This window comes from Dysidea avara, chromosome 13 (genome assembly GCF_963678975.1).
Source record: "Dysidea avara chromosome 13, odDysAvar1.4, whole genome shotgun sequence".
Lineage (NCBI taxonomy): Eukaryota > Metazoa > Porifera > Demospongiae > Dictyoceratida > Dysideidae > Dysidea > Dysidea avara.
In genome coordinates, this window is record NC_089284.1 from 12,322,306 (window position 1) to 12,338,576 (window position 16,271).

General features: G+C 40.1%; 4 protein-coding genes across 4 annotated transcripts; all 4 read right to left on the reverse strand.

Annotated features, from left to right (window-relative positions):
- Positions 1 to 5,287: 5,287 nt before the first annotated feature.
- On the reverse strand, positions 5,288 to 6,347 carry LOC136242244 (uncharacterized). The gene is made up of 3 exons (XM_066033660.1): positions 6,326 to 6,347; positions 5,782 to 6,243; positions 5,288 to 5,625 (listed from the first exon to the last, which is right to left on the reverse strand). Exons 1-3 carry the CDS (start codon positions 6,345 to 6,347, stop codon positions 5,288 to 5,290), a joined length of 822 nt encoding a protein of 273 aa, XP_065889732.1.
- Positions 6,348 to 6,683: 336 nt separating this feature from the next.
- Positions 6,684 to 9,803, reverse strand: LOC136242246 (uncharacterized). The gene has a single exon (XM_066033661.1). The coding sequence runs from the start codon at positions 9,801 to 9,803 to the stop codon at positions 6,684 to 6,686; it is 3,120 nt and encodes a 1,039-aa protein (XP_065889733.1).
- Positions 9,803 to 11,307, reverse strand: LOC136242247 (uncharacterized). The gene is made up of 2 exons (XM_066033662.1): positions 11,202 to 11,307; positions 9,803 to 11,163 (listed from the first exon to the last, which is right to left on the reverse strand). The coding sequence occupies exon 2, from the start codon at positions 11,153 to 11,155 to the stop codon at positions 9,803 to 9,805; it is 1,353 nt and encodes a 450-aa protein (XP_065889734.1). The 5' UTR covers positions 11,156 to 11,163; positions 11,202 to 11,307.
- A 320-nt stretch (positions 11,308 to 11,627) lies between these two features.
- LOC136243789 (uncharacterized) lies at positions 11,628 to 15,984 on the reverse strand. Its single transcript, XM_066035394.1, has 2 exons — positions 15,511 to 15,984; positions 11,628 to 12,759 (listed from the first exon to the last, which is right to left on the reverse strand). Exons 1-2 carry the CDS (start codon positions 15,617 to 15,619, stop codon positions 11,726 to 11,728), a joined length of 1,143 nt encoding a protein of 380 aa, XP_065891466.1. The 5' UTR covers positions 15,620 to 15,984; the 3' UTR covers positions 11,628 to 11,725.
- Between the last annotated feature and the right edge of the window lie 287 nt (positions 15,985 to 16,271).

Genomic DNA, 16,271 nt, shown 5'->3' on the forward strand with positions numbered 1-16,271 from the left:
AATCTATTTCCAGAGAAACTATGCACAGTCTATCTGATTAAGAATCTCTTTAATCAACAGCAGTAAAAAATACAGCAGCAACAGCAAAATAACAACAGCACACCAGGAGTACAATAACACCAGGAAAATGTACATGCTACACTATCTATTTATACACAATTCTGAAGAAAGTTCTAGAACTTGCCAGATTCAACCTTTACATCTACACTTTCAATGTTGACTGTTTCACAACAACTAAGTTTATTTTTTATCTTTATTCCACTATATATTACCACAGAACTTGACACTGAACAGTCAGTTTTGTTTATACACTTGGCATTGCCAAGTGTCAAGTTCTGTGATAAGAAGCCATTGTCTCCTGTGCTTGAGGCAGACAATATCCCAGCTACCAGTCATGTGGATACTGCTGTAGAGACAGACAGTGTTGAGGACGGCAATCAATGCTATTGTGTATTGTCATCTGACATTATAATCAATAAAGTCATCGAAGATGTATTAGTTGATAAGGCACAGTTATTCTGAAGGAAAACATTGACAATTTTCCTACTGGAGAGTTGATACATACACTAACAACAATGAGGAAACTGAGGACACTGTTGTGATACTCAAAGATAAATTTGAAATGAATATATATGCAGAATGAGGAGGAACCTGTAGGTATTGAAACTGAAGTGGTGGCCAGTGAAGAGGAGAAAGAGCTGTCAGATTAAACTTAAGAGGTACAATATAATGGATTGCATCACTCTTCCTTATTTACTGGGAAGAGTGATTTGAGTACATATTGTTCAATTTGTTTTAGACCAAACAAATTGAACAATATTCCCAGTCTTAAGTCATGGAGTACACTTTGGCTATGTTTGAGACCTCTACTTGACATGGTCACTATAAAAAGGTGGTACAGTGGAACCTCAGATATGTACAAGACCCTCGACAAGACCAAGAATTTGGTGGAGTCAAATTTGTTGTCCTGGTAAGCGGGAGGCTTTCTATTTAGTTCTTAATTTTGATTGTAGCGTTTGCTAAAAATGGTTCCACTGTAAGTGACCACTATATCAATTTGAGGTGTACCCGAGGGGTCACCAACTGATTCGAAATCTCGTACACCTTCAGTGAAATCCTGCCTGAAATATGAAATCTTATGTTGTTATTGTGATTCTGATTCTATACTCGTTCTGGTACCATAGCTTACACTCAACTGCATGCTACAGTAAGAATGAAATCCGATGTTCCGCTTCGCTTTGGATTTGTATTAATCAAGTTGTGGAAGCCACACAAAACCAGGAGCTGTGGGAAAGAAGCCGTACAAAACCAGGAGATCTATAGAATCCATGCAAACTGTTCAAAAGTAAGAATGAAATCCGATGTTCCGCTCCGTTTCGGATTTGTATTAAGCGAGTTGTGGAAGCCAAACAAAACCAGGAGTTGTGGGAAGAAGCAATACAAAACCAGGAGAGAATCCATGCTAACTGTTCAAAAGTAAGAATGAAATCCAATGTTCCGCTCCGTCTCGGATTTGTATTAAGCGAGTTGTGGAAGCCAAACAAAACCAGGAGTTGTGGGAAGAAGCCACACTAAACCAGGAGAGAATCCATGCTAACTGCTCAAAAGTAAGAATGAAATCCGATATCCCGCTCCGTTTCGGATTTGTATTAAGCGAGTTGTGGAAGCCAAACAAAACCAGGAGTTGTGGGAAGAAGCCACACTAAACCAGGAGAGAATCCATGCTAACTGCTCAAAAGTAAGAATGAAATCCAATATCCCGCTCCGTTTTGGAATTGTATTAAGCGAGTTGTGGAAGCCAAACAAAACCAGGAGCTGTGGGAAAGAAGCCGCACAAAACCATGCAGGAGAGAATCCATGCTAACTGTTCAAAAGTAAGAATTAAATCTATTGTTCCGCTTCGCTTCGGATTTGTATTAAGCGAGTTGTGGAAACCAAACAAAACCAGGAGCTGGGGCAAAGAAGCCATGCAAACTGCTCCTGCACATAAGTAAGAATGAAATCCGATGATCCACTCCGCTTCGGATTTACTTAGCAAACTACAAACTTACTTAACAACACAAACTTCATAAACTTAGCAACACACCAACTACAAAAGCAACTTAAGCATACAGATGCTCCTGGTTTTGTGGGTTTCACACCAGATAGAACTTTGCCAGACAGTTGCTCCTGGTTTTGCACGGGATTTATCCTGAATGATTGGCGTTTTTCCTGGTTTATAGGGCTTCAGCTGCAAGTTGCTCCTAGTTTTGTAGGGTTTCATTTAATAGTTATGCCTTGGCTTTACTCATGGTTTTATATGGCTTCGCAATTCCTCTCAATTTTGTGAGGCTTTGCTCCTGCACGCCTGCTGAACTTCTGTTTCTTTCTCCCACTATTTTTTGGTGATTTCAGAACTTATCACTCTACACTAACCTGTAATTTTGAAATCAAATTTTGCAGCTCTCGTTCGATTTTTTGAAATCCGTGAAATCTTGAGAAATTTGTTCAAGATTTTGAAATCCGTACCCCTTTTTCGTGAGTTAGTGACCCCTCGGGTGTACCAATACTGGAAATGGTATCAGTATTACAAAGCTGCAAATACCACTAGTGGACACTCATCACATTTACTGTTTCTTCAACCATGACTGACAAAGTTTCCAACAGCAAAAAAGTAGCAAATATGTACCAATTAGCTGCTAAGCCTTTTTTATTCTTTTCAAAGTATTGCTACACTTGCTTCATATTGTGTATGAGTACAGGAACTGATCCAGAAATAAACCATAGTGGGTGGCTGGCCCAGATTATAAGTTGAGAGTCCTGAATGTCTTACATAGTATTTACATTGGGGAATGGCTGACAATGTTATCGTCTAGCTTGTATAGTGAGCACACAGTAACATGCATGATGGCACATATCATGTATTTTGTAACAGGCTGATCATGGTGGTTAAAACAAATAAATCACATGTAGTACACCTGTAACACCTGTGCACAGTGTTGGGCAAGTTACTTTGTAAAAGTAACTAGTTACATATTACATATTACTTGCAACTGAACTATTTAGTTACAGTTACATATTACCCATAAAATAAAGCTGTCACGTGTGAAACTACCACGTTATCACGTGACATGATTGCGTTGTTGGACAATATACAAATCTTGGTTATAAGTAAGAAGCTGGTAAATAAGCTTCATTCAGTAGGCTTCGTTACTTCGTTGTGGCTAGGCGTTACTCAGAGGATAACTAACGAGATTAGTAACTTCGTTACTTGTAGTAATAATATTAGACTCGTTACAGTAACTATACTACTTAGGTAACGCGTTACATTAGTAAGTAAAGTAACTTGCATTATATTACCTGTTTTTATAGCGTATTTTGTTATATTACTTTGTTACCACAAAAATAATAATATTACTTAGACTCTATTTAGGCTGTTTTGGGTGGGTAATAAATCTCATATACTCCACCTTGTTTTCTAATATACTCCACGCCTTTAAGCACAATATGACATATGCTCAAAATCGGATTTGTCCAATCGCTATGCGTTGTTCACGTGCAGTGATTTAACGAGCGCAATTATTTAGTCACGTGAGGACGCATAGTTGCCATGGCGCTAGTATTATCGTAAGAAAACCAGCCGCTTTTGCCGAGCCTACAGCAGAAACAGCCATGGATGAGGTAAGTGATCTGAGTGTAATGTGAAATAGAGTCTAAAGCAGTTATACGGGCACAATGTGGAGTCTATGAAATTTATAAACCCTCAGGCCCTTAGTAGCGCCCTCGCTTCGCTCGTGCGCTACAGCCCGGGCCTTCGGGTTTATAAATTTCATAGACTCCACATTGTGCCCGTATAACTATTATATAACGCGTTACATAAATAATCCAACAACTGAATGTGTTACTGTATAATACTCTCAATAGCAGCTTGACATATTATATTGAAATACGTCAAGCGATTAGCCAATAGAATTAGTATTACACTTGTTTGTCAAGTTCCCTTGACAAAAATCTGTAATACTAATTTGATTGGCTAGAATAGTGTGGTGTGTTTCTATTAGAAGTAAATGTCCAACTTGACAACTATAGTTACCATAGTGATAGATGTCCCAAGGTATAACACAATATGGTTGCTTAGCAACGGTTGCTAGGTAACCATTGCTAAGGTAAACTCCTTTGAGACCATAGCAACGGTTGCTAAGTGTGATTGGTCTTTTGCAGTAGTTATTTTTGAATTTTGGTTGCTTAGTAACAGTTGCTATGGTTGTCGGATTAATTTGCAATAGGACGGATGGCTGTGGTATTCGGGATTAATAGTTCTCGCATTGTAAACAGGAAGGAAATAGTGCTCGGCTTCATCTCACACTATTTTACTCCTTCCTGTTTATAATTCTCGCACTATTAATCCCGAATACCACAGCCATCCATCCTATTACATATACTAACGCGTTACTCCCAACACTGTTTATGTCGTGACGACAGACTGAAGGTTCGATAACTGGTAAGAACCACTCGTACCAGCGTGATTGATCGGATAATAAAGGACTAGAGGTGTACCGATGTGGTTTTTTTGCATGTACCGATATCTGATATTGATGTCACCAAAAGAAGCCGATAACCAATAATTGATCCGATATTTGCATTATAGTTAAAAGTGTACATTTACCTACCCTACAACAACATGTGCATGTATTCATTGCTATACTCTGCCTGTGGTGGTATACAGCTTGGGTTTCTATTGTGCAATCCAGACAATTAGGCACCCACAAACATTTTTATGTATACTCCCATGAAGCCTTATACGGATATTTCTGCATTACTAATGGTTTGTGAGAAAGCTGGTACAGCAAGTTTCCTTGGTTATCCTGTGACCCTTATTTTTATTACAAGGTACTCTATAATTGCTTCATTTATAAAGTAGACTGTGATAAGCTTTCCAGCAACCGACAGACAGTAGAATCGCGTGTATTTATATGGCTTCTCGTAGCGTAGCACTTGTTTCAAAGTGAATAATAAGCCACTGGCACTAAAGAGCCACATGAATAATGTAGAAAACCAATGCACAATCCGTTTATGTACAAACTATTGCTAGTGTATAAATATCGGTAGCGATATCGGTCCTCCTGCTGTTCTGTACCGATACCGATATTGGTAAAAATTACCATATTGGTGGCCGATATTATAGCCGATCCGATTATCGGTACACCTCTATAAAGGACACGCTACAACACGCACAGCAACAATTGGTACACGTGATCTTACACTATATTAAGAATACTCTAATTAAAGTTACATTCTATTAAAGGTCTCAGTCGTTCACTACATTCTCCGGGGGCTGGCCAAGTGCTCCATTCCACTCCTTCATTCTCTGGAGTGCTCTTGCGGCAGCAGCTCTCATTGTACGCACACGAACTGTTTCAGTAGCAGCTGTACTCTGTTGGGATTCAGTGCTAGTACTAGACTGATCAGCTTCTTCTGGAGTAGCTTCACTGTGCACTTCCAATGGGAATAACTTGGCAACAGATCGCGTTGTCTTGTGGTTACTTGTTCTGATGTGTGCAGCACGTACTTGACCATCATTCCCCTTGATAAGGTCTTCCACTACAGCTAATCTCCAATGAAGTCTTGACTTATTATCCTCATGAACTATCACAACATCTCCTGTTCTAATCAGTTGTTTACTGCTTCATTTTGATGTCTTGTAAAATTCTCTCAAGGAAGTCAAGTATTCTCTCTTCCAATGTGATGAAAAGTGTTCCATTAACTGTGCGAGCTTGTTCACTCTGTTCCTAAGGTCTGTACCATACATAAACGTCGGGTCAGTCAGTTCTTCTGGGTCATTGAGGAGATGAGGAACTTGTTGAATCCTTCTGCCATATAGCAAGTGAGAGGGTGTCAACGGCTGAGGATCTTGTAGATCAGAGTTCACATAGGTAAGGGGTCTGTCATTAAGCATACTCTCAATCTCTATCATTACAGTTTGTAGCTGATCAAGAGAGATGAATGTTCTACCAAGAGTCTTTCTGATGGCCTGCTTTGTCAACCCTATCAACCACTCCCAAAATCCCCCATACCACGGAGCACGTTTTGGTATGAATTGCCAATCAACACCTTGGCGTCCCAATACTTCTTTGATGACATCAGACTCGAACAATATCTTCAATTCCTCCGCGGCAGCAAGATAAGTGGAAGCGTTATCTGAGAGCATGACTGAAGGAATAGATCTGCGACCGGCAAATTGTCGAAAGGCTAACAGAAATGTTTCTGCGGATAGATGTCAAAATCTCCAAATGAATTGCCCTAGTGCTTGCACACGTGAAAAGGCAGATGTATGCTTTCTGCTCACCATTGGACTCCTTAATTGACATAGAGTGCCCCAGTGAAGTCCACCCCTGTGACAGTAAATGGTCTTGGTTCTCCAACACGTATCTTGGGTAATGGTGGTGGATCAGGAGTTCTATACGCTTTTCCCGATGTCTTGGCACATGTGACACATCTTCTAAGGACACTTCTTACTCACTGTCTGATAGAGGGGATCCAATAAACTTCTCGTAAGGTGGTTACAGTGATAGCTACACCCCCATGGTGGAGCTTCCTATGAGTGTCTTCAATGATTAGATCTGTCAAGCGGTGTTTGGAAGGTAGTAGCACGGGAAATTTAGTAGCATCACTGACCGGAGCATTGTGGATTCTGCCACTGCATCTCAGGAGTTGTTTTCATCCAAGTACAGTCTAAGTTGCCTGACAAGGTTGGGGCATGAATTCTGCTTCTTCCACAAATAATTCAATTCAACTGGGTAGTTGGAAGTCTGACTACTGGATATCCATTCCTTCATGGCAGCATTCCGTTCGACTGCACTTAGTGGTCCAATTACTCGTGGCTGTTGTGTATGAGTATTTCGAACATACCTAAGGACGTATGCAGTGACAGCTACTAACTTATCAATAGTGCTAAAACGAGTAATGTCAATGACAGTATGGATACCTGTAACATCTTCACTGGTCTGAGTAGCTGGTGGTGTGCTTCCATGTTCATCTTCCTCTTCAGCTAACTGTAGAAAAGTGTTGGTTGGAGTCCACTGTGGCCAGTCCTGACTACATTGTAGCCAGCTGGGTCTGAGTAGCCATAGCAGCGATGAGAAAAGCTGTTCAGCGGGGATCCCTCTCGTCAACAAATCAGCAGGATTATCACTAGATGGTACATATGACCATGAGTTGGCTGGTAAGGCTCTAACAATCTCTGCTACACGGTGTGAGATAAAGGGTTTGGGGTTATGCTGCTTATATATCCAGTGGAGAGCAATCTGGCTGTCAGTCCACAGGTGGATATGGTTGGATTGATCATTAGACTGGAAATGAAGTGAAGATACAACAAATTGCACTAATCTAGTAGCCATGACAGCTGCCATCAGTTCTAGCTTAGGAAGAGTGATGGTCTTGATTGGCGCAACTCGACTCTTGGACATGACTAATGAAGTCTCTTGGTTTCGACAAATGTAAACTACAGCACCGTAGGCTTTAGTGCTGGCATCAGCGAAGGCATACAGGTGGAAAGTTGATGTGTCTGATGTTGAGAAATATGTTCTTGGAACTGTAAATTGTGACAGTTTCATCAGATCTGGTAGAATGGTGAGCCAAGTGTCAGTAATCTCTTTGGGAAGAGGTTCGTCCCATGTCAGCTTAGTCTGCCATACTTGCTGAAGCAAAATTTTGGCTCTGACAGTCACAGGTGTTACCCATCCTAGCGGATCGTATATCTGTGAGGAGGTCTGTAGGACATCTCTCTTTATGATAAAAGAAGTGTTAGTGGGTGGAAGTTGCTTTGGAGCAAGTGATACAGTGTCTGTAATTGTATTCCACTGAAGACCTAGAAGCCCCACAGTTGGCTTAGGGTCACTGGTTTTTTCTCTTGCTGTGACTGCCTGGAGCTGATGACTGTTAGATGAACATGACCGGAGGTTGAAGTTTGCTTGACTCATTAGTTCACGAGAGTGTTTGTAGTAATTTAGTATCTCTTCTTCTGTGTTGCAGCCAGATAAGATGTTGTCAACGTAAATATTGTCTTTCATGTCAAGTGCAACAGGTGAGGCAACCTTACTGAGGTGTAGATCAAGTACTGCAGCGAGCTTAAATGGTGAACTGGATGATCCAAAGGGGACAACAGCAAAGCGATAAGTGAGGAAGTTTGCTGCTGAATCATCTGTACTTGATGGCCAAATAAATCTTGTGAAATTCCTATCATCTGAATGTAACTGGACATGAAGAAAAGCCTTTTCAATGTTGGTTGAAAGGGCAAAGGCATGGCTGCGAAAACGTAACAATGTAGAACACAAGTTGTTTAGAAATGGAGGTGTTACTGTCAGGCAATCATTGAGACTGGTTGAGTTTCCATTTCCCCGGCAGCTACAGTCATACACGATTCGTATGGGTGTAGTGACAGAATCCTTCTTGACTGGTCGGTGAGGTAGATAGTGTGTGTTCTCAGTAGCGTCATGGTCAGTCACTGTTTCGATGAAGCCTCTCTGTTGTTGGTCTTTGATGATGTTATCATAGATGGACAAGAGTTCTGGTGTTTGCTTGAGCTTGTTAACTAAGGCAATTGTTCTTTTCTTACAGATGTTAAAGTTAGAAGGTAGATAGGGTTTGTCTTCCTTCCATGGGAATCTTGCTATGTAGACACCCTCAGGAGTTTGAGTGATTGCGAACTGCTGATAGGTACGGAGAAAGGATAAATCGGTAGATGATGTATGAGCATTTGTCCCAATGGATTCAACAGACCAAAACTTCTCTAGGTTGGGTTCTTCGGGTGTCACTGAGGATGTTATCTGTAGTAAAATAGAAGCTGCTGACTGTGAGAGACAATGTGGTAACGGTCCTGATAGTAGATAGCTGAGCTTTGACTCCTGAGCTGTGGGCCCATCTCCTCTGATTATTGTGTCCTGAACAAGCTTCCAGTAGTAGTCAGTTCCAATCAATAATGAAATGGTGAAGTTATTGTTGGATGTGACTGGATGGGCCAGCTTGAGTCCTTGCAGATGTGGCATTGTGCTAACAGAAAGTGGGACAACGTTCTGAATTGGCGCAGCAATTGTTGGTACGACAAGTACTGATATTGGGATCAGTTCTCCACTCAAAGTCTGTATCTCTACTGTCACAACACCAAGCTTCTGGTGAGTTCTAGATGCATTGCCAAACGAAGCCAAAGAAATGTCTGCTGTGGAGGTCAGTGATGTGCCCAATTCATTAACCATCTCTCTGGATATGAATGAACGCTGAGCACCCTCATCAAAAAGAATGTTTGCACTAGTCTTGGTGTGTCCAGCAATGATAGGAGCTACTGCAGTCTTGAGAAAGCATGTAGTAACTGACTTGGGTGTGACACAAGGAGAGATTGGAGTGAGAAGCCCTGCAACATCTGCTGAAGAAGTTTGTGGTTTACTATCAGTCACATTATCAGGTAATGATTCAGTAGATGGTGGTTTATTGTTGCACAATGTGGTGTGATGCTTCTTCTTGCATTTTTTACATCTAAACCTGGACTGACATTGTGACACCTTGTGGTGTGCCAAACAGTTGAAACAGAGGTTATCTCTCTTGACAATATCTACACGTTTCTGATGATCAATTACACTTTCACAGGAATGTGAAGAATGTGGCCCCTTGCAGAATGCACATACTGGTGCTTTCTTCTTACTAGAAGTTGTGGAACGATTGTCTCTAGCTCCAACTTGAAAGGCCGCTGTAGTAGACATCTTGGAAGCTGCATTGTATGAATCATGCAGTCCACATTCGAGAACTCGGATCTCCTTCTGAAGAGCTGCCATTAAATCTGTAAGAATCCATTGTGTTTTGAATGTTCTCTTGCTAGATTCCGTCTCACTTCAGGAGTAAGTTTACCCATGATAATAGGTACTAGCAGGTCACCATAAGAGTGTTCAGCCTTGCCTATGTGACTTTCTATGGAGTCATAAAACATGCGCAAGCTTGCCAAGCTGTTAGTAGGAGAAGCCATAGTCATGAGAGATTTCATGTGAGCATCAATTAACTTGTGGGTTTGGCCAAAACGATCTTGAAGGAGAGAAATTGAGTGTCTATAATTCAGTTCTGAAAGAGGAAGACCCTCAATTGCTCTAGCAGCATCTCCCTGTAATTGAGCCTTGAGGTAGTTGAACTTCTGTATTCCGCTTAAACTAGGGTTGGAATGGATTGCTGCAAAGAACGAGTCCCAGAAGGCTTGCCATGTGAGAGGGTCACCCGAAAATGTCGGTAGGGAAAGTTTAGGTAAATGGCTACTGGCAAACTGTTGGGTGCTGTGATAGTTGGTAGCTGGCAAACTATAACTGCTGGCTACAGGTAAACTGTAGCTGTTGGCCAATGATAACTGTTGGATGGTGGCAGACTGTTGGTAACCCACTGATGCTGGAAATGTTCCCAAATGATTCATTGATGAGGTGTACAGACTACCAACATCAGGCACTGATAACTTCACTGGCCTTTGCTGTATACTAGGAGCGTATGTGTATGAAGCGGCTGATATCAACGGTGGTGGGTGTAAGTGCATTAGAGGCGGTAATGATGTGCCTGAATGTGAAAAAACTGTGTTTGTCAATGGGGCTGATGACATAGTATGGTCTACAATTGTTGTAGCTACACTGTCTAACTGTGACACACTTGCGCTAACGTGGACTGTACTGGAATGTGTTTGGCTAGTATTTAATTGTAGATCACTTATACTTGTGGGTTCACTCACATGTTGAATGTGTTGATGACTATCCAAGTGATCACTGTTCTGTTGTGATTCTGCTGAAAGTTGGGGACTCGGTGAGACTTCATGACTGACTGATGGTGAATCTCTGCTTGGCTGTTTTGCACTATTTTTTAACTCATTGAACCTTTTAGCTCTGGCAATCTTTTCTGAGATTTCATCATGTAGCTCTTCTGCCTCTAACACTGCTGTTTCTAATTCAGTTGCATCCTTTGATAATTCTAATAAACGATCATCAATTTTCGTGATCTTCTCCAATTTCTTGGTGAGTTGCTCAATAGCGTTGTTCAATGACGTTGTTGCGTAATCGTCGAATTCGCCACTAACCAGTTCGTCGATCTTGTTAAACAGTCGAGTCACGTGTCCCTTGTACCCACTCCGTGAAGCTTGTAACCGAGTCTGCTCCTCCATTGATCCCGCTAAAACAATAACAGTTCTAATAGTAGACGTGGCTTACCTTAGCGGGTACCGTTAAAAATAAATTGCCACCGTACCACGACTTCTGCGACTGAGGTTTGAACGGAGGGAAGAGCAGCAGACACAGTACTCCTGGCTAACAGCACCAACAATGTCGTGACGAAGGACTGAAGGTTCGATAACTGGTAAGAACCACTCGTACCAGCGTGATTGATCGGATAATAAAGGACACGCTACAACACACACAGCAACAATTGGTACACATGATCATACACTATATTAAGAATACTCTAATTAAAGTTACATTCTATTAAATGTCTCAGTCGTTCACTACAGTTTATCATGACAAGTTTTGCAATTGCTGTGTAACATCACATGTGTCACTTAATGGCCCTGTATCCCATTATACATTATATGTAACATAACAGAATATTATCAGGTTCTATATACAGTAGTGTAAGTATACACGTACTGTTATACAAGAGAGGTGGATCCAAGACTGAAAAAAATTATTGCATATCCTACTATCAATAGACTTATTATACACAATAATCTACCATCATGTCAAAACACATCACCCCTAATTACCGCACAGCTTGAAAATTGTCCAATGCTTTCTATCAAATCTGCCATAGTACTGCCAGATCTTATGAACACTGCACCTTTTGCTGCCACCTCTATGTTTACCAGTACTCCAATGAATCCATCAATAAGAGAGTCGTTTGGCAAATGTAGTACATCAGTCCGATCAATGTGCATCTTGCTGACATGGCTGGTAACAATTTGGCCAGTGTAATACACATTGGCTATTGCATCTGCAGCATTTGAGTCTGATATGAAGTAGACCACAGAAATATTTGAATGGCTTTGTGACTTATTTATTATAGAAACAGCACAGTCAAAGTATGGTATAGGGTTACTGGGATGTTTCAGATATTCATCACCAGCAATTGATTGAGATCGATAGTGAGCTGACACATACTTCCCAGCAGTTAGTTGAAGTTCTTGCATTTCTTTATCTATTGCATCAGTAACTCTCTTATCATATGTGAACAAATACTTAGTGACACAACCATAAGAGAATATATTGTCATTTTGGCTTACACCAAACATGTCATAAAATCGTTTAGTCCATTTATCATTAAATGTTTTAAAGTACCAGTAAAATCCAAGATTGGTTTCCATTTCAATCAAATCAATACTCAGATTAAACATAGCCTCAGTTAATCTCGGCCAATTCATGTCAAGTTTGCCTTTGTCTAGTAGTATGAATTGTTGGCCTTTGTTTATAGTGGGTATGTAGTTCCACTGAATGGCATTGGGATGTAGTAATGTATTAATATCAAATGGATATTTCATTTCTATTATTAGAGTTCTGTTACTAAGAATAGCAAGCATTAGTGCCACTGTTATTCCTTGTATTCTGTTTCCATAACCACCACATCGAGAATTACAGACATACTTTAGGAACCTTCCTTCTCTTTGTTGGGTCACCACTTGTTTGTGCAGTTCCTTGTAGTCATCCCAGACAGCAGAATGCTTACAATAGTTAGACTTTGATTTACTGAAGTTGACACACTGATAATGTTGACACTCATCTACACGTGTAAAATGAAAATCACTATATATAGCACCATAAAGCAAAGGAGTAACCCTCTCAAAGATTTCCCATACATACCTAAATATAGGTAGATTCAATATGTACTCATGGGGAGTGACCATGGGTGTTACAAGGTTACAAGAGTGATGATAACTTTTTTATAATAGTAATATAACTTGTCACTAGTGACTACATGTCACAGTTGCCGGGGTATTAAATCCTTCTGACTATGAAAACTCTCAGAGGAGAGGTTAGTCACACATCATTACCCTATGACATAGAACAATGCAACCAAGCATTGATGCCAGGTTTTGTTTAGTATAGTTGTAAGGGCAATGCTGAGAAGAAGATTTGTAAATGGCCTGGGACAGAGACATCATGAATATATGCATCTCATTAATTTAAAGGTGTCAACATTTTCTTTGAGATCTCATGATGATTGATGTAGCATGGCCAAACCTCATGTATTAAAACTTTTTTCCTGGGCTAGACATTATGCCCTTGCCACCACCCCAGCACAGATAGCATAATTGCTGAACAAAAGCTGATAATTTACAAGTCCTTAGGGCTTGAAGCCAGGCCCATCTCCAGAGAGCATTGGCAGAATGATAGGAAATGGACCGGCTTCCACAGATGCACACTGTTGTGTTACTATAAGTTAGTGTGTTCCTGCAGGACAATAGATCAGCAAATCTGCGATAAAAAATGGTTGCCTCTCTGCCCACATGATAGCTAGGTGCATTAGGATGAAAAATCCATATGTCAAAAAGGCATATCATATTAAAACTTGTAGCTAGATGCTGCAATAGTGGAAATTTTCTCCAATAAAATATTGTGCAAGGAAATACATGACTGCTACACATATTCAATTTAGATACACAAAATTTTAAATGCACATAAACAAAGAGCATTTTCTTTTAAATTGGTCCCCTGATATTAAAGGTCAGAAGGTTTAGTAGTAGCTACTACTATAAGGCAGAAGTCCTATGGTGAAGGTACAGGATTTTTCCAAGGTGGTTTCCAGTTTTGGTAGTTAGTTATAGATACAAGGGTCTGGGGGCCCAGCCCCAGCTGCTGACAAATTATGTACATTAAAATGCTCCAAAATTTATGATTTTATGGATGCTAAACACTGTAAAAACCCAGACACCAAAATGCCCCAGTACGGACACCATTGACCAGTGGTGTTCGTATTGGGACATTTTGGTGTCCTGTGGACACTTCGGTTTTTACAGTGAACTATTTTCAATATATACTTAAGTTGGCAATTATTATGGTTGTGGCTGGTCAGACAATATAGTCATCCAAATACATCACATTCTCAAGATTTAGCTGCGTTAATCTTTCAAAATTCAAGTTATTAACTCTTACATTTATATTATTCTTTATACCATTAAAATTGTGCTCCGTTATGAACGTTCTATTAAAGTAGTTTTGACTGCTCTATTAGAATACATCTGACTGTTCTATTAGAGTATGTCGATCTTTATAAAGATTTTCAATAGCTACATACCCTTGTTCTCCCTTAATCCACTTTTTGAGGAATCATTGTAATTTTCTATTGCACTCCCATTTGTTCTCTGTTTGTGCTGCCAAATTATGATAGTCTGGCAAGCCTATGTACAAGTTAAGGGTTTCCCAGGAAACGGTTTCCTGGGAAACCCCTAACTTGTACATAGGCTTGCCAGACCCAGGGGCGGATCTAGGATTTATAAAAGGGGGGGGGGGGGGCTAACTCAAAGTACTAATCTCTTGGGTGGAGGTGTGCAAAGCATGCTGGAACTAGGGGGTCGGGGGGTCTGGGAGTATTCCCCCAGGAAATTTTTTGAAACACAGTACTGCTGCAATTTGGAGACATAAAATGCATATTCTGCCTGTAGATATTTTATATACTGCCTTTAGATATATATGACTCTCTGCAGCATTTGCTAATGGAAAGTTTGGGTAGGTTCAGACAACCAAGTACATGATGCACCCTCTCACAATTGCATGCACGATAGAATAATAATGTTGAAACTGGAAAATTTTGAAATTTGAATGATACAGGATTGAATCTGAGAGCATTTGCAATGGAAATTGTGTACCTGAATTAAGCACACTGGTGCCAGTAATAACTACACAAGTAGATGAACAAGCCTTTTAAACAGACCAATGCACTTCATTGTATATATAAGCGCAGGCAGATTTGTAAAAATTCCATAACAGAACCAATTAACTATTATGCTTACACTGAATGTTCTATTAGAGTAGTTAGGTGACTGTTCTATTAGAGTATCTCGATCCTCCAATGCTGATCCGGGTCCTTGTTGCATAACCTTTAGCATAAATCCACTAATAATGCCTTGGAAAGATGTTTATAAGGTGGGTTTATGAGTATTTGTATTATTAGTGATCATATACAATTATGCTAAGACAAAATTTCATTACAATCCTCAGCGCATTGATCAAGTAAAGCCTAATAGTGAAGGGGGGGCTTCAGCCCCCAAAGCCCACCCCCTAGATTCGCCCCTGAAACCCCCCTAAATATGCCCCTGTCACATGCACCATACATGACTTGGCCTAGGGCATGTAGGCACATAAAATTTCTACTTCATTAATTAAATTTCAACACTGCCATAATTGTAATATAAGTTACAGAATGCAGTTGTTCTATTCCAATACTGAAATATGTGATGTTGTTTTTGACCACATGCCAGGTTTTGCAAGCCTGGTCAATTATATCTCAAACACATTGTATACTATCACTTACCAGGGTAATGATGTCCCTGAATCGATGGCAGTGAAGAAGAATAATACCAGTAAAATGTGATCAAAACAGTTGTGATGCTTATAATTAGCAGTAAATATCTTAGCATCATTAGCACTTAGAAGAACTACACTTCCACCTACCAAAAATAAGGATGTAAAAAGTTAAAAGTGATTACTGCAGCAACATGACACTAATGTGGTCACTAAGGTACAGTAGCCAGTGAAGAAAATCTTCAGCTAATAGAGCAGTAAAGCTATACCAGCTCCTCCTGAACATTCATAAAGATCTACAACAGAGGATTATTCAGTACAACAGGTTTTAAAGTAGAAATAAGACTAAGAAAATTCTGTAGTATATACATTATGTAGTGAACCTGCCTGATCCATGTACCAGGCACCTTGGTTAGATAATAGTAAACAATGAATAGTGAAATAATAAACATGTAATTATGTAGGTTGAGTATAGTAATGCTTACTGATGTGGAAGTGTGAATCTTGGTTCAGTAAACCATTGCAGGGTTCTTCATTACAGTAGATTGGAGGTCCTACCGAGACTGCATGAGGAGAAGGAGGTCAGAGTTTAGCTGGTAGAATGGACTATATAGTTGAGATGATTTTCTTCTAGGAAGGAAAACTACCAGTGTTTCCACTCCCACTATAGTGTAGCTAGCTCTAAAAATGCTACTAGTACTATATTGAAGTACCTTTCCCTGACCAAATGCAAGATATTACTACAGTATTGGAACTAGCACCAACTCCAGC

Bases quoted from the DNA above. Each gene is read 5' to 3' on its own strand.
- LOC136242244 (XM_066033660.1), bottom strand. From the start codon at position 6,347: ATGTCAATTAAGGAGTCCAATG. The intron at 6,244-6,325 runs GTGAGCAGAAAG...ATCTATCCGCAG, and splicing joins GTCAATTAAGGAGTCCAATG to AAACATTTCTGTTAGCCTTT. The intron at 5,626-5,781 runs GTACAGACCTTA...ATGTTGTGATAG, and splicing joins TGACCCGACGTTTATGTATG to TTCATGAGGATAATAAGTCA.
- LOC136243789 (XM_066035394.1), bottom strand. From the start codon at position 15,619: ATGATGCTAAGATATTTACTGCTAATTATAAGCATCACAACTGTTTTG. The intron at 12,760-15,510 runs GTAAGTGATAGT...TTACACGTGTAG, and splicing joins TCAGGGACATCATTACCCTG to ATGAGTGTCAACATTATCAG.
- LOC136242246 (XM_066033661.1), bottom strand. From the start codon at position 9,803: ATGGCAGCTCTTCAGAAGGAGATCCGAGTTCTCGAATGTGGACTGCAT.
- LOC136242247 (XM_066033662.1), bottom strand. From the start codon at position 11,155: ATGGAGGAGCAGACTCGGTTACAAGCTTCACGGAGTGGGTACAAGGGA.